Source organism: Orbicella faveolata, unplaced genomic scaffold, assembly GCF_042242905.1.
Source record: "Orbicella faveolata isolate gen_17 unplaced genomic scaffold, um_ofav_v1 contig_2, whole genome shotgun sequence".
Taxonomy (NCBI): Eukaryota; Metazoa; Cnidaria; class Anthozoa; order Scleractinia; family Merulinidae; genus Orbicella; species Orbicella faveolata.
Genome location: NW_028301547.1, coordinates 30,045,836 through 30,072,259, shown reverse-complemented (window position 1 = coordinate 30,072,259; position 26,424 = coordinate 30,045,836). Strand labels below are relative to the sequence as shown.

General features: G+C 38.2%; 1 protein-coding gene and 1 pseudogene across 3 annotated transcripts; both read right to left on the bottom strand.

Moving 5' to 3' along the window:
• Window positions 1-419: 419 nt before the first annotated feature.
• Window positions 420-4,538, bottom strand: LOC149112770 (neuropeptide FF receptor 2-like; annotated as a pseudogene). Its single transcript, XR_016207567.1, has 4 exons — window positions 3,641-4,538; window positions 2,673-2,943; window positions 1,880-2,134; window positions 420-1,403 (listed from the first exon to the last, which is right to left on the bottom strand). The product of XR_016207567.1 is annotated as a neuropeptide FF receptor 2-like (transcript).
• Window positions 4,539-16,381: 11,843 nt separating this feature from the next.
• On the bottom strand, window positions 16,382-25,573 carry LOC149112769 (pyroglutamylated RF-amide peptide receptor-like). Of its 2 annotated transcripts, none has more exons than XM_089290763.1 (5): window positions 24,891-25,573; window positions 19,667-19,810; window positions 18,695-18,965; window positions 17,921-18,175; window positions 16,382-17,444 (listed from the first exon to the last, which is right to left on the bottom strand). In XM_089290763.1, the coding sequence occupies exons 2-5, from the start codon at window positions 19,792-19,794 to the stop codon at window positions 17,049-17,051; spliced, it is 1,050 nt and encodes a 349-aa protein (XP_089146889.1). In that variant the 5' UTR covers window positions 19,795-19,810; window positions 24,891-25,573; the 3' UTR covers window positions 16,382-17,048. The 2 variants fall into 2 exon arrangements, with proteins under 2 accessions (XP_089146889.1, XP_089146890.1); XM_089290764.1 differs by having other exon boundaries at window positions 24,899-25,573.
• Between the last annotated feature and the right edge of the window lie 851 nt (window positions 25,574-26,424).

Sequence of the window (26,424 nt, the reverse complement as noted above, 5' to 3'; positions counted from 1 at the left end):
CTCACGTTGTGGGACGGGTTTCTTCGAGAAATCAAGTTTCAACCAGAGTTTCTACCAGAAGAGCTTCTAGAATTAATGACAATCTTTATTTAAAGGCCTCCGACTAAATTTTTTATTACCGTACATGTCATTATATTTAGTTTGTGGAACGACAGGTGTTCATTACAAATGAGACTATTGGCCGATCGGTTTTTCTATAATGAATTATTTTTATAATGAACAGTTCTTTTGTTTTCAACGCCACTACAGCTGCTTTATGTCAAAGGCATTGCGAGCCAGAAAATAATGTAATTCTTCGTCAAAGTTATTACTGAGAAAATCTTGTCAACAGAACATGATGTATTTTGACGGATGCTAGATAATTACGTGTCAGAAAGATATACAAAGGGCATCTGAAATTACATATCAACATGTAGGGGTAAGGTTGGAGTACTTTTAATGACTACTAGTAAAAGCAAGTAAAGTCAATTATATTGATACCGAGGTTAGGAATAAATATTGCTAATTTTAGGCTTCATTATCTGATTGAAATTGAGCCCGTTTGCGAAAGGGCCTGCCGGAGCTAGAAGTACGGCAACTCAGAATAAAAAGAAACAACAAAAAGAACAAACAAACAAACAAACAAACAAAAAAGCCGTAAAACATGTAACACCATATGTAATACCAATCGCTATGATAACATGCGCTCAAGGGGGGAGTGGAGGCATCAAAACAAAAAATACAAATTTAGTTAAACATGCAGAGCGGACTTCTTAACATGTATTTATGTGCATCTACATGTGTTCACATACTACACATGAACGTAAACAGGCTGGGTAAACTTTTTTTCTTGGCCGGCCGGGTGACTGAGCCACCTTCACCTATCTTTTTCGTCACTAGGTATCGCCTAAGGCCTCGTGGTGACTGAGAAAAAGTGCTCTACTTATGAATATCTGTTCTCAGTGTTTACTAATAAATTTAGAACACAAAGCAACCTCCTGCTCTTTACTTAGTAATTTGTTTCCATTGTCATTCTAATAAGCCCGTCGGTTCGCGGTTTGACTCTCCTCCAACACCCACATCTTCCTCTATGGTGGACGGGGCGATCGTGTTGGTGTGATCCGTCGTGTGAACAGTGGCGTCATTGGAGATGTCAACCTGTTATTATGGCACTTGCTACAGCATACTAGGCTCTTGATCTTGCGTCTGAACTTCTGGTTCACGAAAACGTAAATAAAAGGGTTGACGGTGGAATTGCACGTGACCAGAACGATGGAAGTAATGTGGGTGACATTTCCGTAGTTCTGCGAAGGACTTAAGTAGTTTAGCGCATAGATGGTTAGGTTTGGCATCCAGCACATTCCATAGATAACACTCACAGTCAAAACCATCTTGGTGACTCGCTTTCTTAGTCTCATCACACCCTGAGAAGGTAACGTCAGATTTAGTGCCGTACTTATGACATGAACAAAATTTTCTATAACGTAATCTTTGATACACATTAAAAAAATGCGATACCGATTCCTATAGTTATCCTCGTAGCTACACAATAAATTAATTCTCCAATCTGGTTCAACACGATGAGGCGCACGATGATGGTAAAGATTTTGCAGAGCCTCGAATTGGTTCCAATTACAGGTTTTGCTACCCAAAAAACAACGCTTTTGCCTTCAGTTAAATACAACAAAACCTTGCCTTTTCGAGAGGAAATTTACTGTTCCAGGAAAATAAAAGACAATCAGAAACCACCGCAGCTTAAGTCGAATTTAGAACTTTGAGCGTATATAATTTTTTCTCAAGAATAGAAACTGATTTCATCTTATAATATAATTCCTAAAATCTGAGATGATTTACCCTAGCTTGGTTAGGAGACCTAAAGTCAAATAATATAGATATATACCTGTTGGGCATTCTCTAGATTATTTCCTCCTCGTTTAAACCACAGGGAATATACCACTCTGGAATACAACGTTGTCATGATCATAATGGGAATGATCCCAGCAACAAAGAACCAAGTTGAACTGTAAGCTTTTGGGAGCCAGTCTGGTTTAGGCCAGTGTTCCCTGCAGAAATCGGCTTCTTTGTCGAAGTAGATTGTCAAGAAAAGAGGAATGTTAAGGATCGCGGCGGAAATCCATGACATGGGAATAATGACCTGCCAAAACAGAACGTTGAAGCTATACTTAATTAATAATAAAAAAAGCCTTAATCATTAAGACCTCACTTTTTTGACTCACTTCGAGCAGGACGCAAGAGGGTGGGAACCGCGTGCACGCCGCGGGCCGAAGCTGCCGGAACGCCCGGAATTTAATGCATGGCGAAGAAAAAAGGGTAAGTCTATGTTCCATGTGGTTTTTCCGATTAGGAATTTTGGACAACCTTTTACGGCGTTCTGTTCGGTTAATATAATTTTGGAATTCCGCTGTTGCTCTATAATTATATAAGTCAACTAGCATTACCATTTACACTCCAAACAAAATTTTTAGTAAATATTTGGTACATTTTACAACAAACCGCTGTCAACTACGGCATGACATAAAATTGAGAACGATGACAACTTATCTCATTTATAACCTAAAGCTTAGTTGTTTACAAGTTTATTGAGTTTTCGTGGTCAGACATGTAGCAGGAAACGCATTCATCCTTTATGTTATCTGTGGGTCTATTGATGCCACGGCCAAACAAAGAAGTACCTTCAACTTGTTGAATGTAAGTTTTCCTTTATTGCCATAGGGATACATTACAGCGTAATATCGCTCAAAAGCGATGGCCACCAGGGTGAAAATTGAGGCAGCCCCTCCGGTCCATGTTAAGTTGCTGCCGGTGAGCAGCTTACAGAACAATGTACCCTTCCGTCCTTCAGGATGTTTGAAGGAGTGACTCAAAATAAAGCGTGGTACGATGAACAGTGCAACCATCATGTCAGCAACAGCCAAGTTCAGAAGCAGAAAGTTTATGGGAGTCCTGTTTGAAAGCACAATTCAAACAGCTCAGTTTGTCGAAAGCAAAGTTTCTTTCAGTTTCGCCCAGCCGCCCCCCACCCCCCCCCCCCCCACCTTCCTCCCCTGAAAACTTCCCCTAAGAATTCGTTTGCGTTAATTTTATAACAACACTGTAATTCCAATAATTAATAGAACGGTACCTACCGAATAAAATTCGAGGTTTGTCTCACAAGGGTTCTGTGCTCGCGTACCGGTTCACAAAAACCCATCAAAAAGACCTAACAATATACCACAGCTAAACAAGGGCTCGTAAAGAAAGGCAGTACAATGGTTATTCCCTCAGTGAACCGGTACACTAGGACACAACCTTCCAAGCTACAAGTCTGTGTCAAAATGAGTCAAAGTCAAAAATTCCGGAACGCTTGAAATGGAGCCGAATGGTTCGAATATTGCCAGAAATCCAAAATTTGTTGAATTTCCGAAATGCCAACCCTTCAACCAAAACTTTCACGTAGAAAATAGTTCTACCTGGCGAGGTTCTCCACTTTCCTGCAGGAAATTCCGCTGAATGCTGATTCATTCGCCACTGAAATTTCTAAAAGTTCAAACGAGAATTTTTGTTCGAATTGAAAGCGCCTATTGTCTTGAAAATTTCTACACTAAAAACAAATATCATCGATCATACATTAATTACACTCAGATTACAGCACGAAAAATACCTCATGTCTCGGTTCAAAATGATGACAAGGCCCACAATCGTATTGCCAATCAGGTCAGTGCTCACGAGGATGGAGAACATTGTAGTTATTCCAATCTGTGTTGATTCTGAATCCGTGTACAGCGACATCGTGAAATCGATTTTCCTATATCATAATACAAAAGTATATTCAAACATTGAAATACTTTCTAAATAAGATTGAGTAACACTCTTCAAAATTGAAATTTAGGCCGCAACTGCTAGCCGAAGAAAATTTCAATTTGAAAGCCCAGCTCACAGTTTTGTGATAATACCTCGACTGACCCGTCGCTATGTTATTGTAAAGCAGTCTATGACAAGATGTCGACCATAGCGAAAATATTTTCCGTATTCGTGACGGAATGGAGATTCAAACTTATGCACAAAGAAGAAACCGAATGTTAGCCCTGACGAAATTGGAACGAAAGCTGGTCTAAATTATACCGACAGCGTTATTTACAGCGAGGAAAACACTTTTAATACGCTAAATATTAACTGTTCTGGTATCGCTGAATTCATCACTAATTAACCGTATTGCCGGTTTTCATGTGACGTCGTCAATTTCCAAAATACGAAATTACCAATCCTTGTGAAGTTTTAGTTTCATCAGATGTAAGACCCTCTAATAACTTAACGTTTTGCAACGTTTAAGCCCGACAGGGTTCCTCATTATGTAATAGAGCACGTCGGAATTTACGCGTGACATCAAAATGGCGGCTCGATAAGGCTGTCGAGTAAGTCAAAAGATGAGTTATTGTTCAAGTTTTTACTAACTAAACAGTTCTTGCTCTAGACAAAGTATTAATGTCAATGTATCGGAGCTCTAGAGTAATAACGTTTCGTTTCAATGGCAAAACTCAAAGACAGATGTTTCTCTTATTTTACGGCCGCCATGTTTGTGTCCCTCCGAGGGACACAAACATGGCGACACCATACAAAGCTCTATAAATTTCAGTGAAACACTTTTCCGAATAACGCGCGCATCGAAAACCGTACAGACTTAAACCTTGGCGAGGTTATTTATATATCAATCATCTTTCATAGCTCAGCTTCTTGTCTTAATTTATTGAATAGTTACGATTTTTATTTTCGATGGCGTGACACTGCAGACCAGCCATTGCAACAATTTTGCAACTACAGGGTGAACAGCAACACATGAACTTTCAGATCCGGGTGAGGGTTCACATTTTGAGTAACCGCGGAATAGCCCAACAGTATTTACGAGAGATATGTAATCTTTTTTTTCTCTGAATTGAACCACGCATTCCTTGCATAGTCTGTTTTGAAAGAATGAAAGATGCGAATGCAGCCATAACACTACTGGAAAAATGACCTGAAAAAATTTCAGGTTCTGAACAGGATTCGAACCCACGACCTCTGCGTTACTGGTGCAATGCTCTACCAAATGAGCTAAGAAAAGCCATATGAGAGCGGTCGTGTGTGAGTTCGGCCTAATATGTTCAGTGGACGTAATACTCGGCTCAAGCATATGAATTCCATGGTAATAGATGTCCAACAGTAGCAATTAATTGGTACTCTTCGCCAGAAGAGACTCAAATTTAACTCAATACTTTAAAACGGAAATAAAATAGAATATAAAACAATTTTTCTTAATTTTTCTTACTTTAATACTAACTTTTTGTCATAGGAAGAGGGCTGTATCTGATTTTACACGTGTACCATGCTTAAATAACAGTCTTAACCGTTATCGTGATTACAAGAAGAGCAAAATGCTCTACTTCGCTTTGAATAACATAAAAGCTTAATTATTGACGCTTTTATATCCGCCTTCGTCAGGCGTCATTAAATCGTTAAATTTATTTCCAATAATCTTTTGTTTTGTTTCGTTTTTGCGTAACTCGAATGTTGTTTTTCAACTTTCAACTTATTTAAACTTTGTTAGTCAGCCGTGTCCGTCTTTGGTCGCTCTTTCTACATGATTTTTCAGAAACCAACTCGAAAGCAGGCCCCTGTTTAATAAAACATAACAAAACACCATGAATGAAAAATATACAGAATGAGTACTTAACAGCATATTAAAGTTACATTGTAAAGTATTTCCTTACATTTTTGGCGATTGTTTCCCTGTGTAATTTGGCCGTTTGTAAAATTAAATGACTCTCTAAAATCAAGGTCTTATACACGAAAACTCCACATTTAAGTACAGGTAATCTCAAATGATGGAGAACTGAATATTAAGCAATGTTTAAGCTGCTCACTGCATGGATTCAGTGACGTATTCACCGGTTTGCAGCTACTACCCACGTAACGAAGTTTTTAAACGGTTGAAAGCATTTCGCTAGAGGCTTCTACAAAACCTTTAGTATGTTGATCTGTTTGGGATGATTTCGAGCTTACCTCCACAGTTATAGCTGACACTCACGTTAATTCCAAAGAAATTAGGATATCTGACTTACATTCAATGTTTTTCTTTTTTTCTTTTTTTTTTTTATCCAGACCTGCCATGGTAAAAAAATCGAGCTAGTATTTTGTACTATTCAGGTCCTGTATTTGATGACTAAAAAAAATATTTCCTAAGTTATTGGCCACCGAAAAACTCACGCACAACGTTAAGGTGAGAAAATGATTCATACCCAAAATATCTGTCCTTCTAAAATATAATGGTCCGTCCCTAATATTGACTCTTCAAGAAGAGCTCACCGGCGAGATTCATGTTTTTCGGCCAAACGGTAAATGCATAACACCAGCGGTCACATGTCACACATGTGCAACCTTTGTGTTTATATTTTCAAGTTTATTCCGATGTCAAGTTAACCATATTAAGAACTGATCTTTAAGTCCTAAAAAGTTCTATTGGTCTGCACGTTTTGTTAAAGCATTCACAATCATAAAAAGAAACGTTGCTGTAAATGACTGTTAACTGTAGTTTTGTGCAGGAAAACAAATTCACACAGTTTTTTCTCTGTTAATTCGCATTTTGCAGCAAAGAGTAAAATTACTACTATTAACTAACAAAGAATGAAGAATTAATGCATGAAACAGGTGACAATGTATGTCAGAACTACTTAATTCATAATTATTGAAATCTAAAGAATTCCCTGGTTCAGAATTTGCAATTTTCTAGATCTTCTATCTTGTATACACCACACTATCCACGCTTGCTGATTAAGAAATGAACTCATTATGTTTAAGCGTTCTTTGTATCTCACCAAACGTTTTGCAACACAATGCTACGTGTAAAAATCTTTAGTAGAGGTTTATGATTATAATTCATGATTTGTCGCTTATCTATAAAGCTGTTAACTATAAACATCTTTCTGATGACTAACGATTTTTCACACGCGGAACGACTCACAGAAAAACACTTAAAGTTCTCCACTATTATGTCATCGTGGATTAAATATTAATCGCACCCTGTTAAATTTATACCAAGTTGTCCCGCATGAGATTAGAATATTCAAAATGTACGTAAATTTTGAAAAAAAATAATCCTAAGGAGGATTGGCGTAAATTCTGTCTTCCTAGTTCCGTAATCTTAAGTCTCGTTTCCAAATCGTGAAAATGTTATTTCCATTACCTTAGTGACAACTTCCTAATTCAGTAAAGTACTGGTCAACTTATAGCTTGTGTTGAGGAGAAAAAGTCTCAAACACGAATAACTCCTCACGGACGAGTTACAGCTATAAGTTTTTGTTAAAAAATAATAATAATAATAACGTCAACAAAAACACCCAATCCAGACGCCCTTCTTTTCTGTACAACCGTGCAATGTTGCCTGGCAACGTCTCAAGGCAGCTCCCTTCAACACGTTGCGAATTCGCTCGGGAAAATTATCAAGTTTTATTTTTATTCTTGACAAGATTCATCTTCGTTTTGACTAGTTTAGGTTATTTTTTTCATACTCAGATGTTTCTATTTCACCGGCAAAAAGAAAGAAAAAGTCTATGGTTGACTGTTTACGCCAAAATATATAGTTTCAGGTTGATTTCTCATACGCTCATAAGTGGTTTATTTTAATTACGTTGCGGGAGGCCTGGTGACCTAATTCGGTGGCTCCGACTTAGTAGGTTTTAGTTTGCATTTTATTTGACGAGACACCGCAGGTGACAATTCGATTATTGTGTTTTCGATGTTTTTTATTTTCGTTTTTATTTTGTTTGAGTTCACTTGAGACAGCTGTCGCCCACCAGCCCGTAAATTTCTTTTTTTGTTTTGTTTTGTTTTGTTGTTTTTAGACGAAAAAAAAAGGCGCGACGTCCTAAACCTTACGGCAATCAGCGAAAGTCCGGAGATATAGCTTGGGAAAATTTTGTAGTTAGCATGCATTCATAGTAAGACAGATAACGCAGTTTTAGGAAAAACCTGTAGAATAAATAGTAATAACTAATAAGCGATAATAATAAATTTATTTATCATTGGTAAAATTTTATTATTTTGAAATATCATTTACTTTGAAATATTAATTTACTCAACCGCCCGTCACTGGTAAATTTACTTTTCTCGGTTAAGTCATTAGGCTTTATAGCGTAGCTAGCGAAGATGAAAAAATATCAAATTCAATTTACGAAAGCATACGTCATAATACAATAAAGTGCGCTCTTTTCATGAGCAAATTTACTTGAGTTTCTCCATTTTCACTGTAATGTTCTATAGCCATTGGTTCATGCTTTTAGCTGTTCATCATCGAATTTTGATCCACTGGGGAAGTTTGCAGAGTACGGCATGAAGAAGCGTCTCGAGCACCTCTTTCGCTACTTTTCCTTCCCGCGTCTATCATACTTCGATGATGTGACAAACTGACACACACTGAATCGCGAGTCAGCTGTTAAAAATATTGATTTCCGCTTCGATTTGAAGGTTGATAATAATATCACGCGCAGTGACCTCATGGTTAGTGCGCTCGACTCCGGATCGAGCGATCGAGCCAGGGACATTGTGTTGTGTTCTTGGGCAAGACACTTTACTCTCACAGTGCCTCTCTCCACCCAGGTATACAAATGGGTGTCGGAGAATTTAATACTGCGAGGTAACCCCGCGATGGATTAGCATCCCATCCAGGGGGGAGTAGAGATACGCCTAGTCGCTTCCTGTTACAGAAACCGGGATAGGCTGCAGCCTGATGGGCCACTTGACCCGTATGCACACTACACCCTTTTTTAAACAAATTTACTTTAGCTTGTTCTGATTTTATATCACTGTTGCCAGCGGTGTCTCAAGTCTACGTATGCCAGAGATGGAAAAATGTCAAGCTAGCATGCTACTTTAAGCATATTCTATAAAAGGCCTTGCAAACTAAAAAATATATTATACAGATTTAGTCAAGCCTAAAGACGGAGCTCCTGGGCCGGGTTGTTCAAAGCCTGTTTAAGCTAACCCAGGATAAGCGAGAATTTTGATTTCAGTTTTTTTTTAAACTTCGCGGTGAGGTTTCGTGCTTATATTGAATTGTTTGGCTCAAACTACACAAAACATTAGCAGTGAAAAACACTTTTATATAAGAAAATGTATACAGTGAGACCTGTATTTAGCGGACACCCTTGGGACTCTCACTAGTGTTCAAAACAGGTTCTGATATGTTGTGAAATAATAGTTAATTATTAACTGTTTTGTAGCAGTATAATATCAAACACTGCTCAGTAGGAGATTATCTAGTCAGTGAAGGCATCAATCTGAAACAATGACTTATCAATGTTAAAGCTGTCTCAGCTAGACCTTTAGAAGTAAAAAGCTCTTCAAGTGTCCGCTTATTGCAGGTTTTGTGCGACAAAATGGTTAAACTTGATGTTCGCGTCCGCTTAACAGAGGTGTCTGCTGAATGTAGATTGAATGCAGAACATTTTGGGACGTCAGCTTGTAACCACCTTATAGAGGGTGTCCGCTTAATATGGGGTCCGCTTAATACAGGTTTTACTGTACTTCGGTTAACTTTTAATCCTGGGTTAGCGTTAACCGGCTCAGTTCCAAACTGAAACAACCCGGCCCTGACTACAGTAGGTTAACCTGGTTTGAGCCCGTAATAAAATCGAAAAGCCGGTACTTTGTCAGCGGTTAACTTCAAAAAATAAACACATGACCTCGATGAGCTCAAAACTTGAGCCCACAATGTGGTCACTTGATACTGGTCAGCGGAATCCTTGTTTTGACAGGTGCCAATTGACCATATATACAATGAACGTTCAATATCGAATATGTACGCTGTTAAGTAAGGCCGCATATCCTACTAGCTGTAGTATGGCCGTCGAGCGTGCGCGTCCACGAGCAAAGCCGCTAGCCACTTTTACCATGACAAAAGCGATTTACGGGTTTCTATGAGTATGGGACTCCTCCAGCCGGAGCTCAACTATAATATCACTCGATTGTTTAAAACATCATTGAATAAATTAGCATATCGAAACCACTAAAAAGTAGTGACCAAGAAAACAGACATATTTTTGACACAAATTAAAACGACCTGATAAATCAACATCACCACGTCATTCAGGGGAAAGTGTAATTACATATCAGGTTTAGCAATGGTCCATTTTTAACTCTCATTTGAACTTGCATTGTCGCAGAAGCAAACAATACAACATGAGAACATGAATCGAAAGGCTTATTCCCTAAAATTAGGAGGAAAATGTAAGTCTTCGTCGTCTTAAGAAGGGAATCTGCAAATTACTTTTAAGCAGAGAATTTCCTAGACCGGAAAACTCATTTTGTCCCCGTGTCAGCCCTTATCAGAAAGGCTTTTGTTCTTGGGCCATCGAAGTTTAACGAGGAAGAAAACACAAATAGCGGTGATAAACATATTAAACTTACGGATTTTAATAACTTGACGTTTCGTATGCTACGCAACATACATTTTCAAAAGTGGAATAAAGACCGGTCTTTATTCCACTTTTGAAAATGTATGTTGCGTAGCATACGAAACGTCAAGTTATTAAAATCCGTAAGTTTAATATGTTTATCACCGCTATTTGTGTTTTCTTCCTCGTTAAGCCCTTATCAGGTTAGTAAGTTAAGGACTGTTCATTAGAAATATATTAAATTTTATCTGGAAATGTGTAGAACCCAATATAAATTAAAGTACTATTACATGTACATTTCTTTTAAATATTTCCAAATGTAACAATTTTATTCTCTCTAGCTTTCTCTTTCATAAAGTAGAACACCGTAAAGGTGATATGCTTTTAAATTTCATAACAGCGACAGAGTCTTATGTAAACAACATGAATGCAAACTAAGTTGGCTCAGTTCGCTTCCTAAGATCTGGCAAAACAAATGAGATCAAAGAGCAAATAACAGAATTTGAAGCAGCAGAAGGGTTCATTAAAATTTAAATTAATAACCATATATCAGCCGTTCTAATTGAGAAGAGAAAAAAATAAACACACCCTCAGCAAGTATAAATAGAAATCCACCAGTGTTAAGCTTCTCGATTTAGGTTGTTGATTGCATGAAAAACTTTTCCTTTCAATTCATGTCGGCAATTTACAAGTGTCGTTGACAGTTAACTGAATAAAAACAAACATAACATCCAAGATGACACCATTTTGAAGGATGCTCAACGTTAACATCACCCGGCTGGCACCAACAGTAACAAAAACAAAAAGAACACAGACACAATGTTTTAGACTGATAGGCTTCCATCCAACTTGCGGCACTGCTTGCGTCCGTTTTGTTTTCAGTGCCAAACTAAAATTCATCGATACAAGGAACTATTATAGAAGACGTGTAGATCTGGAACTTTCCACCGCCTCTCAAAAACACCTTAGGTTTAGCACATTTTGGACGAATTTCTTCGGTAATTTTTCTTTGGTATTTTTGCTTTAATTCCTCAGCAACGACTTATTGGGGATTCTGAGAAGCCATTGGTTCCAGGCTATAATAATGAAGCTCAACTTCATGGTCAAACAAGGCCATATCTCCAGTGGCTAGCGCCTCGTTTTCACAATCAACTGGTAAATGACATTCATTCCCGATTCCCGTTTCTTCCAATCTTTCGAGCAATATGTCCTAATCCCTGGTCTTTTGGCCGATCACCGAAGAATGTGAGGAAGAAAAATTTTTAACCTCTTTGACTTTGGGTACAACTTTTACGGACAGAGCTGAGCAAAAGACTTTTATATGAAAGAGAAATGAAATCAACTGCGGAATTTTCATTTATTTGTATTATTAGAATGTATAAAATTAAGGTGGAACCCTGTTAATAAGGTCGCAAACGAGCCATGAAAATTTGGCCGAATTAACAGAGTTCACGGGTTAGGGTCAAATTTACGACTGGTATAAGTTGAGTGACGTCTTAACAGATAGATCACTATTGCACTTCTCAACAACAGTGTCGTTTCATAAGCATCTCGAATGCAGATATATTTAAAAAACAAAATTGAATACATACAGTAATATTATCAATAGAAAGATGAGCATAACTGGTTTGAGTGGCGGTATAAACGGGGTAAATTTATAAAGGATTATACAGGTTGGGATTTCCGAATGTGGCCGTTGGCCGTATTAAGAGGCCCTGCGCCTAAGAAGCCACCGATGATTTCCGGCTAAAAAATAAAATCGGCCGATTTTTATCTCCCAAGTAGAGGTTACCGAATACTATTTAAAAATGAAATTCTTTTGTTTCAGTTTCGCTTTAAACCAAAAATATCGAGCCGCAAACTTATTCCGTCTGATAGCAGCAAAATCCGGCCGAAAATAAGCCCCCGCAAAAAACTGTTCAGAAATTACTCTCGCAACGCAAAATAATGAGAAAACTACACAGTGTTGAAGAAAAAGGCCTTTTAATGCAGTATCATTCGATAAACATCAAAAAACTGCCGAAGCGATAAAAGAAGGGAGATAAAAATCGGCCGATTTTATTTTTTAGACGGAAATCATCGGTCGTTTCTTAGGCGCAGGGCCTCTTAACGGGGTGGCCGCATTGACGGGTTTTCTTGTAAGAAAATGAGTGAGCTCTTCGCCGGGACAAAAAAGTGACAATGCACATCGGGAGTCATTTCCGATCCGGGATCATTCGAGGTCCAATTTGGGATCATTTTGCACCTTGCTCCAAATCGTTTTGCGCCTTGTTCCAAATACAAACATTGATCTCTTCGACGTCAACTTCAAAATTTTCATTTGTAAAGCTCCTGAACAAACGACCGCTATACTGTACAGTCTGACAGTGAATATAAATGCCGGAACTTTCAATTGACTTTCTAAAGTAGATAGCGAAAGTCGCTTTAGAGAGAAGTTCCCGAAAATCGCTTAGATATTGATGCTTCTCTGCGTTGGCAGTGGTTCGAACAACTGCAGGCAAAGTGCAGCGAAAACTCTAATTAAATTTTCCTCTATGGTTAAAACTATATTATTAGTACCTACCTATTTACTTTGTTTTGTAGTTCCCCTATTCTGATTAGTTTGTTCTAAGAAATCAGCAACTCTTGCCCCATTTTCAGATTACCCACATTAAGGGACGAAATTGTATTTGCTGAAAGCCCTAATTCGGTGGCTCCGACTTAGTAGGTTTTAGTTTGCATTTTATCTGACGAGACACCGCAGGTGACAATTCGATTATTGCGTTTTCGATGTTTTTCATTTTTGTTTTTATTTTGTTTGAGTTCACTTGAGACAGCTGTACCCCACCAGCCCGTAAATTTCTCCTTTTTTTTGGTTTTGTTCTTTTTAGACGAAAAAAAAAGGCGCGACGTCCTAAAACTTACGGCAATCAGCGAAAGTCCGAGTTGCACTTGTCTTGTAGAATTTGGAGATATGGCTTGAAAAAATTTTGTAGTTAGCATGCATTCATAGTCAGACAGATAACGCAGTTTTAAGAAACACTTGTAAAATAAATAATATTAACTAATAAGTGATAATTATAACTTTATTTATTAGTAGTAAAATTTTATTATTTTGAAATATTAATTGAATTAGCTTTCAATTCGAACCCTCGTAACATGCTTTCCTCACATACATAACATGTATACGGACGGCGGGGAAATGGGTGACATTTTCATTTCGGCAGCCTGTCCGTGAAATCGCACGCAACCGCCCGTCACTGGTAAATTTACTTTTCTCAGTTAAGTCATTAGGCTTTATAGCGTAGCTAGCGAAGATGAAAAAATATCAAATTTAACATACGAAAGCATACGTCATAATACAATAAAGTACGCTCTTTTCATGAGCAAATTTACTTGAGTTTCTCCATTTTCACTGTAATCTTCAATAGCCATTGGTTGATGCTTTTAGCTGTTCATTATCGAATTTTGATCCACTGGGGAAGTTTGCAGAGTACGGCATGAAGAAGCGTCTCGAGCACCTCTTTCGCTACTTTTCCTTCCCGCGTCTATCATACTTCGATGATGTGACAAACTGACACACACTGAATCGTGAGTCAGCTGTTAAAAATATTGATTTCCGCTTCGATTTGAAGGTTGATAATAATATTACGCGCAGTGACCTCATGGTTAGTGCGCTCGACTCCGGATCGAGCGATCCGGAGTCGAGCCCTGGCCGGGAACATTGTGTTGAGTTCTTGGGCAAGACACTTTACTCTCACAGTGCCTCTCTCCACCCAGGTATACAAATGGGTGTCGGAGAATTTAATACTGCGAGGTAACCCCGCGATAGATTAGCATCCCATCCAGGGGGTAGTAGAGATACGCCTAGTCGCTTCCTGTTACAGAAACCGGGATAGGCTGCAGCCTGATGGGCCGCTTGACCCGTGTGCACACTACACGCTTTTTTAAACAAATTTATCACTGGCATCGTCAATAATAGACGACCTACTTTAGCTTGTTCTGATTTTATATCACTGTTGCCAGCGGTGTCTCAAGTCTACGTATGCCAGAGATGGAAAAATTTCAAGCTAGCATGCTACTTTAAATATGTTTTATCAAAGGCCTTGCAAACTAAAAATATATTATAAAGATTTCGTCAAGCCTAAAGGCGGAGCTCCTGGGCCGGGTTGTTCAAAGCCTGTTTAAGCTAACCCAGGATAAGCGAGAATTTTGATTTGAGTTTTTTTTTTTTAACTTGGCGGTGAGGTTTCGTGCTTATATTGAATTGTTTGGCTCAAACTACACAAAATATAAGCACAAATATAAGAATAATGACTTATCAATGTTAAAGCTGTCTCAGCTAGACCTTTAGAAGTAAAAAGCTCTTCAAGTGTCCGCTTATTTAATTTTTTTAATTTTTTTTTTTTTTAATTTTTTTTAAAATTTTTTTAAAATAATACTAGTGAGCAGCACAAATTAAACATTGCACATTCGCAGGATTTTAGTCATATCCTGCACGCAATTTTGTAGGTGTTTTTTGCTGTTCACACCCTAGTCGGAACGTGATTTGTACTCTAAAGAATAGGTATAAAATAAGTTCCTTTATGTATCTTGTTCAAACTCCCTGATGAAGTCTGTATGATCAGACGAAACCGGTCGGAGAAAATAAAGCAAGTTGACAAGATCTGTTGCTGAAGTGCTGCTCACTAGTATTATTTTTAAAAAAATTGAGAATTTTGATTTGAGTTTTTTTTTTTTTTAACTTGGCGGTGAGGTTTCGTGCTTATATTGAATTGTTTGGCTCAAACTACACAAAATATAAGCACTGAAAAACACTTTTATACAAGAAAATGTGTACAGTGAAACCTGTCTTTAGCGGACACCCTTGGGATCCTCACTAGTGTTCAAAACAGGTTCTGATATGTTGTGAAATAACAGTTAATTATTAACTGTTTTGTAGCAGTATAATATCAAACACTGCTCAGTAGGAGATTGTCCAGTCAGTCAATGCATCAATCTGAAATAATGACTCATCAATGTTAAAGCTGTCTCAGCTAGACCTTTAGAAGTAAAAAGCTCTTCAAGTGTCCGCTTATTGCAGGTTTTGTGCGACAAAATGGCTAAACTTGATGTTCGCGTCCGCTTAACAGAGGTGTCTGCTGAATGCAGATTGAATGCAGAACATTTTGGGACGTCAGCTTGTAACCACCTTATAGAGGGTGTCCGCTTAATATGGGGTCCGCTTAATACAGGTTTTACTGTACTTTGGTTAACTTTTAATCCTGGGTTAGCGTTAACCGGCTCAGTTCCAAACTGAAACAACCCGGCCCTGACTACAGTAAGTTAACCTGGTTTGAGCCCGTAATAAAATCGAAAAGCCGGTACTTTGTCAGCGGTTAACTTCAAAAAATAAACACATGACCTCGATGAGCTGAAAACTTGAGCCCGCAATGTGGTCACTTGATACTGGTCAGCGGAATCCTTGTTTTGACAGGTGCCAATTGACCATATATACAATGGACGTTCAATATCGAATATGTACGCTGTTAACTAAGGCCGCATATCCTACTAGCTGTAGTTTGGCCGTCGAGCGTGCGCGTCCACGAGCAAAGCCGCCAGCCATTTTTACCATGACAAAAGCGATTTACGGGTTTCTATGAGTATGGGACTCCTGCAGCCGGAGCTCAGCTATAATATCACTCGATTGTTTAAAACATCATTGAATAAATTAGCATATCGAAACCACTAAAAAGTAGTGACCAAGAAAACAGACACAAATCAAAACGACCTGATAAATCAACATCATCACGTCATTCAGGGGAAAGTGAAATTACATATCAGGTTCAGCAATGGTCCGTTTTTAACTCTCATTTGAACTTGCATTGTCGCAGAAGCAAACAATACAACAAGAGAACATGAATCGAAAGTTTTCAACGGCACTACCGCTGCTTTATGTCAAAGGCATTGCGAGCCAGAAAATAATGTAATTCTTCGTCAAAGTTATTACTGACAAAGTCTTGTCAACAGAACATGATGTATTTTCACGGATGTTAATTACGTGTCAGAAAGATATACAAAGGGCATCTGAAATTACATATCAACATGTAGGGGTAAGGTTGGAGTACTTTTAATGACTACTAGTAAAAGCAAGTAAAGTCAATTATATTGATACCGAGGTTAGGAATAAATATTGCTAATTTTAGGCTTCATTATCTGATTGAAATTGAACCCGTTTGCGAAAGGGCCTGCCGGAGCTAGAAGTACGGCAACTCAGAATAAAAAGAAACAAAAAAAAGAACAAAAAAAAATGCCGTAAAACATGTAACACCATATGTAATACCAATCGCTATGATAAGATGCTCTAAAGGGGGGAGGGGAGGCATCAAAACAAAAAATACAAATTTAGTTAAACATGCAGAGCGGACTTCTTAACATGTATTTATGTGCATCTACAAGTATTCACATACTACACATGAACGTAAACAGGCTGAGTAAACTTTTTTTCTTGGCCGGCCGGGTGACTGAGCCACCTTAACCTATCTTTTTCGTCACTAGGTATCGCCTAAGGCCTCGTGGTGACTGAGAAAAAGTGCTCTACTTATGAATATCTGTTCTCAGTGTTTACTAATAAATTTAGAACACAAAGCAAACTCCTGCTCTTCACTTAGTAATTTGTTTCCATTGTCATTCTAATAAGCCGGTCGGTTCGCGGTTTGACTCTCCTCCAACACCGACATCTTCTTCTATGGTGGGCGGGGCGATCGTGTTGATGTGATCCGTCGTGTGAACAGTGGCGTCATTGGAGATGCCAACCCTGTTATTATGGCACTTGCAACAGCATACTAGGCTCTTGATCTTGCGTCTGAACTTCTGGTTCACGAAAACGTAAATAAAAGGGTTGACGGTGGAATTGCACGTGACCAGAACGATGGAAGTAATGTAGGTGACATCTCCGTAGTTCTGCGAAGGACTGAAGTAGTTCAGCGCATAGATGGTTAGGTTTGGTATCCAGCACATTCCATAGATAACACTCACAGTCAAAACCATCTTGGTGACTCGCTTTCTTACTCTCATCACACCCTGAGAAGGTAACGTCAGATTTAGTGCCTTACTTATGACATGAACAAAATTTTCTATAACGTAATCTTTGATACACAGTAAAAAAACGCGATACCGATTCCTATAGTTATCCTCGTAGCCACAAAAGAAATTAATTGTCCAATCTGGTTCAACACGATGCCGCGCACGATGATGGTTAAGATTTTGCAGAGCCTCAAATTGGTTCCAATTACAGGTTTTGCTCCCCAAAAAACAACGCTTTTGCCTTCAGTTAAATACAACAAAACCTTGCCTTTTCGAGAGGAAATTTACTGTTCCAGGAAAATAAAAGACAATCAGAAACCACCGCAGGTTAAGTCGAATTTAGAACTTTGAGCTTACATAATTTTTTCTCAAGAATAGAAACTGATTTCATCTTATAATATAATTCCTAAAATGTGAGATGATTTACCCTAGCTTGGTTAGGAGACCTAAAGTCAAATAATATAGATATATACCTGTTGGGCATTCTCTAGATTATTTCCTCCTCGTTTAAACCACAGGGAATATACCACTCTGGAATACAACGTTGTCATGATCATACTGGGAATGATCCCAGCAACAAAGAACCAAGTTGAACTGTAAGCTTTTGGGAGCCAGTCTGGCTTAGGCCACTGTTCCATGCAGAAATCGGCTTCTTTGTCGAAGTAGATTGTCAAGAAAAGAGGAATGTTAAGGATCGCGGCGGAAATCCATGACATGGGAATAATGACCTGCCAAAACAGAACGTTGAAGCTATACTTAATTAATAATAAAAAAAGCCTTAATCATTAAGACCTCACTTTTTTGACTTTCTTCGAGCAGGACGCAAGAGGGTATGAAACGCGTGCACGGGCCGAAGGTTCCGGAACACCCAGAATTTAATGCATGGCGAAAAAAAAAGGGTAAGTCTATGTTCTATTTGGTTTTTCCGATTAGGAATTTTGGACAACCTTTCACGGCGTTCTGTTCGGTTAATATAATTTTGGAATTCCGCTGTTGCTCTATAATTATATAAGTCAACTAGCATTACCATTTACACTCCAAACAAAATTTTTAGTAAATATTTGGTACATTTTACAACAAACCGCTGTCAACTACGGCAGAACAATGACAACTTATCTTATTTATAACCTAAAGCATAGTTGTTTACAAGTTTATTGAGTTTTCGTGGTCAGACATGTAGCAGGAAACGCATTCATCCTTTATGTTATCTGTGGGTCTATTGATGCCACGGCCAAACAAAGAAGTACCTTCAACTTGTTGAATGTAAGTTTTCCTTTATTGCCATAGGGATACATTACAGCGTAATATCGCTCAAAAGCGATGGCCACCAGGGTGAAAATTGAGGCAGCCCCTCCGGTCCATGTTAAGTTGCTGCCGGTGAGCAGCTTACAGAACAATGTACCCTTCCGTCCTTCAGGATGTTTGAAGGAGTGACTCAAAATAAAGCGTGGTACGATGAACAGTGCAACCATCATGTCAGCAACAGCCAAGTTCAGAAGCAGAATGTTTATGGGAGTCCTGTTTGAAAGCACAATTGAAACAGCTCAGTTTGTCGAAAGCAAAGTTTCTTTAAGTTTCGCCCAGCCATCGCCCCCCCCCCCCCCCCCGCCCACCTTCCTCCTCTGAAAACTTCCACTAAGAATTCGTTTGCGTTAATTTTATAACAACACTGTAATTCTAATAATTAATAGAACGGTACCTACCGAATAAAATTCCAGGTTTTGTCTCACAGGGGTTCTGTCCTCGTGTACCGGTTCACAAAAACCCATCAAAAAGACCCAAAAATATACCACAGCTAAAGAAGGGCTCGTAAAGGAAGGCAGTACAATGGTTATTCCCTCAGTCAACCGGTACACTAGGACACAACCTCCAAGCTACAAGTCTGCGTCAAAATGAGTCAAAGTCAAAAATTCCGGAACGCTTGAAATGGAGCCGAATGGTTCGAATATTGCCAGAGATCCAAAAATTGTTGAATTTCCGAAATGCCAACCCTTCAACCAAAACTTCCATGTAGAAAATGGGTCTACCTGGCGAGGTTCTCCACTTTCCTGCAGGAAATTCCGCTGAATGTTGATTCATTCGCCACTGGAATTTCTAAAAAGTTCAAACGAGAATTTTCGTTCGAATTGAAAGCGCCCCTTGTCTTGAAAATTTCTACACTAAAAACAAATATCATCGATCATACATTAATTACACTCAGATTACAGAACGAAAAATACCTCATGTCTCGGTTCAAAATGATGACAAGGCCCACAATCGTATTGCCAATCAGGTCAGTGCTCACGAGGATGGAGAACATTGTAGTTATTCCAATCTGTGCTGATTCTGAATCCGTGTACAGCGACATCGTGAAATCGATTTTCCTATATCATAATACAAAAGTATATTCAAACATTGAAATACTTTCTAAATAAGATTGAGTAACACTCTTCAAAATCGAAATTTAGGCCGCAACTGCTAGCCGAAGAAAATTTCAATTTGAAAGCCCAGCTCACAGTTTTGTAATAATACCTCAACTGACCCGTCGATATGTTATTGTAAAGCAGTATACGACAAGGTGTCGACCATAGCGAAACTATTTTCCGTCTTCGTGACGGAATGGAGATTCAAACTTATGCACAAAGAAGAAACCGAATGTTAGCCCTGACGAAATTGGAACGAAAGCTGGTCTAAATTATACCGACAGCGTTATTTGCAGCGAGGAAAACACTTTTAATACGCTAAATATTAACTGTTCTGGTATCGCTGAATTCATCACTTTAATTAACCGTATTGCAACAATTTTGCAACTACAGGGTGAACAGCAACACATGAACTTTCAGATCCGGGTGAGGCTTCACATTTTGAGTAACCGCGGAATAGCCCAAGAGTATTTACGAGAGATATGTAATTTTTTTTTCTGAATTGAACCATACATTCCTTGCATAGTCTGTTTTGAAATAATGAAAGATGCGAATGCAGCCATAACACTACTGGAAAAATGACCTGAAAAAATTTCAGGCTCTGAACGGGATTCGAGCCCACGACCTTTGCGTTACCGGTGCAATGCTCTACCAACTGAGCTATCAAAGCCATATTAGAGCGGTCGTGTGTGAGTTCGGCCCTATATGTTCAGTGGACGTAATACTCGGCTCAAGCATATGAATTCCATGGGAATAGATGTCCAACAGTAGCAATTAATTGCTACTCTTCGCCAGAAGAGACTCAAATTTAACTCAATACTTTAAAACGGAAATAAAATAGAATATAAAACAATTTTTCTTAATTTTTCTTATTTTTATACTAACCTTTTCTCGTAGGAAGAGGGCTGTATCTGATTTTACACGTGTACCATGCTTAAATAACAGTCTTAACCGTTATCGTGATTACAAGAAGAGCAAAATGCTCTACTTCGCTTTGAATAACATAAAAGCTTAATTATTGACGCTTTTATATCCGCCTTCGTCAGGCGTCATTAAATCGTTAAATTTCTTTCCAAAAATCTCTTGTTTGTTTCGTTTTTGCGTAACTCGAATGTTGTTTTTCAACTTTCAACTTATTTAAACTTTGTTAGTCAGCCGTGTCCGTCTTTGGTCGCTCTTTCTACATGATTTTTCAGAAACCAACTCGAAAGCAGGCCCCTGTTTAATAAAACATAACAAAACACCATGAATGAAAAATATACAGAATGAGTACTTAACAGCATATTAAAGTTACATTGTAAAGTATTTCCTTACATTTTTGGCGATTGTTTCCCTGTGTAATTTGGCCGTTTGCAAAATTTAATGACTCTCTAAAATCAAGGTCTTATACACGAAAACTACACATTTAAGCACAGGTAATCTCAAATGATGGAGAACTGAATATTAAGCAATGTTTAAGCTGTTCACTGCATGGATTCACTGACGTATTTACCGGTTTGCAGCTGCTACGCACATAACGAAGTTTTTAAACGGTTGAAAGCATTTCGCTAGAGGCGTCTACAAAACCTTTAGTATGTTGATCTGTTTGGGATGATTTCGAGCTTACCTCCACAGTTATAGCTGACACTCACGTTAATTCCAAAGAAATTAGGATATCTGACTTACATTCAATGTTTTTTTGTTTTGTTTTTTTTCTTTTCTTTTATCCAGACCTGCCATGGTCAAAAAATCGAGCTAGTGTTTTGTAGTATTCAGGTCCTGTATTTGATGACTAAAAAAATTATTTCCTACGTTACTGGCCACCGAAAAACTCACGCACAACGTTAAGGTGAGAAAATGATTCATACCCAGAAAATCTTTCCTTCTAAAATATAATTGTCCGTCCCTAATATTGACTCTACAAGGAGAGCTCACCGCGAGATTCATGTTTTTCGACCAAACGGTAAATGCATAACACCAGCGGTCACATGTCACACATGTGCAACCTTTGTGTTTATATTTTCAAGTTTATTCTGATGTCAAGATAACCATATTAAGAACTGATCGTGAAGTCCTAAAAAGTTCTATTGGTCTGCACGTTTTGTTAAAGCATTCACAATCATAAAGAGGAACGTTGCTGTAACTGACTGTTAACTGTAGTTTTGTGCAGGAAAACAAATTCACACAGTTTTATCTCTGTTAATTCGCAGTTTACAGCAAAGAGTAAAATTACAATACTATTAACTAACAAAGAATGAAGAATTAATGCATGAAGCAGGTGACAATGTATGTCAGAACTACTTAATTCATAATTATTGAAATCTAAAGAATTCCCTGGTTCAGAATTTGCAATTTTCTAGATCTTCTATCTTGTATACACCACACTATCCACGCTTGCTGATTAAGAAATGAACTCATTATGTTTAAGCGTTCTTTTTATCTCACCAAACGTTTTGCAACACAATGCTACGTGTAAAAATCTTTAGTAGAGGTTTATGATTATAATTCATGATTTGTCGCTTATCTATAAAGCTGTTAACTATAAACATCTTTCTGATGACTAACGATTTTTCACACGCGGAACGACTCACAGAAAAACACTTAAAGTTCTCCACTATTATGTCATCGTGGATTAAATATTAATCGCAACCTGTTGAATTTATACCATGTTGTTCCGCATGACATTAGAATATTCAAAATGTACGTAAACTTTGAAAAAAAATAATCCTAAGGAGGATTGGCGTAAATTCTGTCTTCCTAGTTCCGTAATCTTAAATCTCGTTTCCAAATCGTGAAAATGTTATTTCCATTACCTTAGTGACAACTTCCTAATTCAGTAAAGTACTAGTCAACTTATAGCTTGTGTCGAGGACAAAAAGTCTCAAACACGAATAACTCCTCACGGACGAGTTACAGCTATAAGTCTTTGTTAAAAAACAATAATAATAACGTCAACAAAAACGCCCAATCCAGACGCAGTTCTTTTCTGTACAACCGTGCAATGTTGCCTGGCAACGTCTCAAGGCAGCTCCCTTCAACACGTTGCAAATTCGCTCGGAAAAATTACCAAGTTTTATTTTTATTCTTGACAAGGTTCATCTTCGTTTTGACTAGTTTAGGTTATTTTTTTCATACTCAGATGTTTCTATTTCACCGGCAAAAAGAAAGAAAAAAGTCTATGGTTGACTGTTTACGCCAAAATATATAGTTTCAGGTTGATTTCTCATACGCTCATTAGTGGTTTATTTTAATTACGTTGCAGGAGGCGTGGTGACCTCATGGTTAGTGCGCTCGTCTCCAGATCGAGTGGCCCGGGCTCGAGCCCTAACCGGGGACATTGTGTTGTGTTCTTGGGCAAGACACTTTACTCTCACAGTGCCTCTCTCCACTCAGGGATACATAAATGAGTACCGGCGAATTTAATGCTGGGGGTAGCCCTGCGAACGCATCCCATCCAGGGGAGAGTAGAAATATTCCTAGTCGTTTCATGCTGCAGAAACCAGGAAAAGCTTCGGCCTGGTGGGTCACTTGACTCGTATGCAGATTTTACCTTTACCTTACACGTTACATTAGGGGTTAATATTACCTCAGTGGCTGGTTAATACATACCTGTGCGATGCAGATCACTTAAAGAATGGGAGAATTCGCTTTTGTCTGCTGGCGGAAGCCATGGAGAACGTAGCAATACTAAAACTCACCTCTCACTTCAAAAGTAAGTGACCGTTTCTACCTCCGCCCCCACCAAAAAAATTAAAAATAAAAAAACATAAGAAAACGATATCACACAGAACCAAGCAGGCAGGTGTCAAAGGGTAATAACGAAAACCTCAAGTTTAAAACAAAAAAGAAATGTCTCCATGTGTTATTAAATAATGGGACTAAATTTCACGAATGATGTGGAAAGCAGCGAATGGAAATCGCGTTTGATTCATCATTTTTTCCCGGTTAACTAAGCCGGAACAATATAGAAGTTTCATATTGAAACACTCTCGCACAGTTATTCCTTTATGGCTTGTCTTACTTAATAGCCAACGTAGTGAGGTTTCTCTAATTCGGAAAATCAAACAATAACTAATGAACTGACCAATATTGATAATTGTTAAGAAAATGTTAATTGTACTATTGTTGACTTTTGTTCAGGAAACCGTCTGTTGTGGAAGTTTTAATTTATTTCCCAATAATTAATTCCAAAACCACTAAAAATAAAGAAAAAAATAAAAAACAAAACAACTAAGAGTAAAGATTGAGATTACTTGGGCAGATTTGGAGCGACTGCCAAAATAAAACTCATTGTATGTCGAACGAGAAAATAAAACGATTTACGTCTCGGGTCTCGGTTAGTGGGAATATTCTGTGGAAATATTGTGGGTTTTTTGGGGGGTTTCAGTTTTACCACCATTAACCTTGTGTGCGATTTAGTTCATCGCCTCGTTTAGCAAAATTAAACCAGTGTAACATTGTCTTGCTCCTCGGTTTTACTTCAGTGGACTTCAGGTGTAATTGAACACATGCTAGGCAAACCAACATCGTTAAATCATCTTTTTCAAGAAAATGTGATTACGACATCACATTTTTTTAGAAACATCTCATTTACTACCTACCCTGTCTTTTGCAGTGCATTGTTGTGGTTTAAGGTGTATCGCCCATTCATGTATCAAATGTTACAGTCATAACATTTTGGGAATTGTAACTTTGATATGACTCTGGCAGGCACACTCGATTCCGTCGTTTTGTGCAAAAAGTGCAAAGTTTCAAATCGTTTTGCGCCTTGTTCCAAATACAAACATTGATCTCTTCGACGTCAACTTCAAAATATTCATTTGTAAAGCTCCTGAACAAACGACCGCTATAGTGTACAGTCTGACAGTGAATTAAAATGCCGGAACTTTCAACTGACTTTCTAACGTAGATAGCGAAAGTCGCTTTAGAGAGAAGTTCCCGAAAATCGCTTAGATATCGATGCTTATCTGCGTTGGCAGTGGTTCGAACAATGCAGGAAAAGTGCACCGAAAACTCTAATTAAATTTTCCTCTATGGTTAAAACTATATTATTAGTACCTACCTACTTACTTTGTTTTGTAGTTCCTCTATTCTGATTAGTTTGTTCTAAGAAATCAGCAACTCTCGCCCCATTTTCAGATTACCCACAATAAGGGACGAAATTGTATTTGCTGAAAGCCCTAATTCGGTGGCTCCGACTTAGTAGGTTTTAGTTTGCATTTTATCTGACGAGACACCGCAGGTGACAATTCGATTATTGTGTTTTCGATGTTTTTTATTTTCGTTTTTATTTTGTTTGAGTTCTCTTGAGACAGCTGTCGCCCACCAGCCCGTAAATTTCCATTTTTTTGTTTTGTTTTTTTTTTTGTTTTGTTGTTTTTAGACGGAAAAAAAAAGGCGCGACGTCCTAAAACTTACGGCAATCAGCGAAAGTCCGGAGATATAGCTTGGGAAAATTTTGTAGTTAGCATGCATTCATAGTAAGACAGATAACGCAGTTTTAGGAAAAACCTGTAGAATAAATAATAATAACTAATAAGCGATAATAATAAATTTATTTATTATTGGTAAAATTTCATTATTTTCAAATATTATTTATTTTGAAATATTAATTTACTCAACCGCCCGTCACTGGTAAATTTAATTTTCTCGGTTAAGTCATTAGGCTTTAAAGCGCAGCTAGCGAAGATAAAACAATATCAAATTTAATATACAAAAGCATACGTCATAATACAATAAAGTGCGCTCTTTTCATGAGCAAATTTACTTGAGTTTCTCCATTTTCACTGTAATCTTCAATAGCCATTGGTTGATGCTTTTAGCTGTTCATTATCGAATTTTGATCCACTGGGGAAGTTTGCAGAGTACGGCATGAAGAAGCGTCTCGAGCACCTCTTTCGCTACTTTTCCTTCCCGCGTCTATCATACTTCGATGATGTGACAAACTGACACACACTGAATCGCGAGTCAGCTGTTAAAAATATTGATTTCCGCTTCGATTTGAAGGTTGATAATAATATTACGCGCAGTGACCTCATGGTTAGTGCGCTCGACTCCGGATCGAGCGATCCGGAGTCGAACCCTGGCCGGGAACATTTTGTTGTGTTCTTGGGCAAGACACTTTACTCTCACAGTGTCTCTCTCCACCGAGGTATACAAATGGGTGTCGGAGAATTTAATACTGCGAGGTAACCCCGCGATGGATTAGCATCCCATCCAGGGGGGAGTAGAAATACGCCTAGTCGCTTCCTGTTACAGAAACCGGGACAGGCTGCAGCCTGATGGGCCGCTTGACCCGTATGCACACTACACCCTTTTTTAAACAAATTTATCACTGGCATCGTCAATAATAGACGACCTACTTTAGCTTGTTCTGATTTTATGTCACTGTTGCCAGCGGTGTCTCAAGTCTACGTATGCCAGAGATGGAAAAATTTCAAGCTAGCATGCTACTTTAAATATATTTTATCAAAGGCCTTGCAAACTAAAAATATATTATAAAGATTTCGTCAAGCCTAAAGGCGGAGCTCCTGGGCCGGGTTGTTCAAAGCCTGTTTAAGCTAACCCAGGATAAGCGAGAATTTTGATTTGATTTT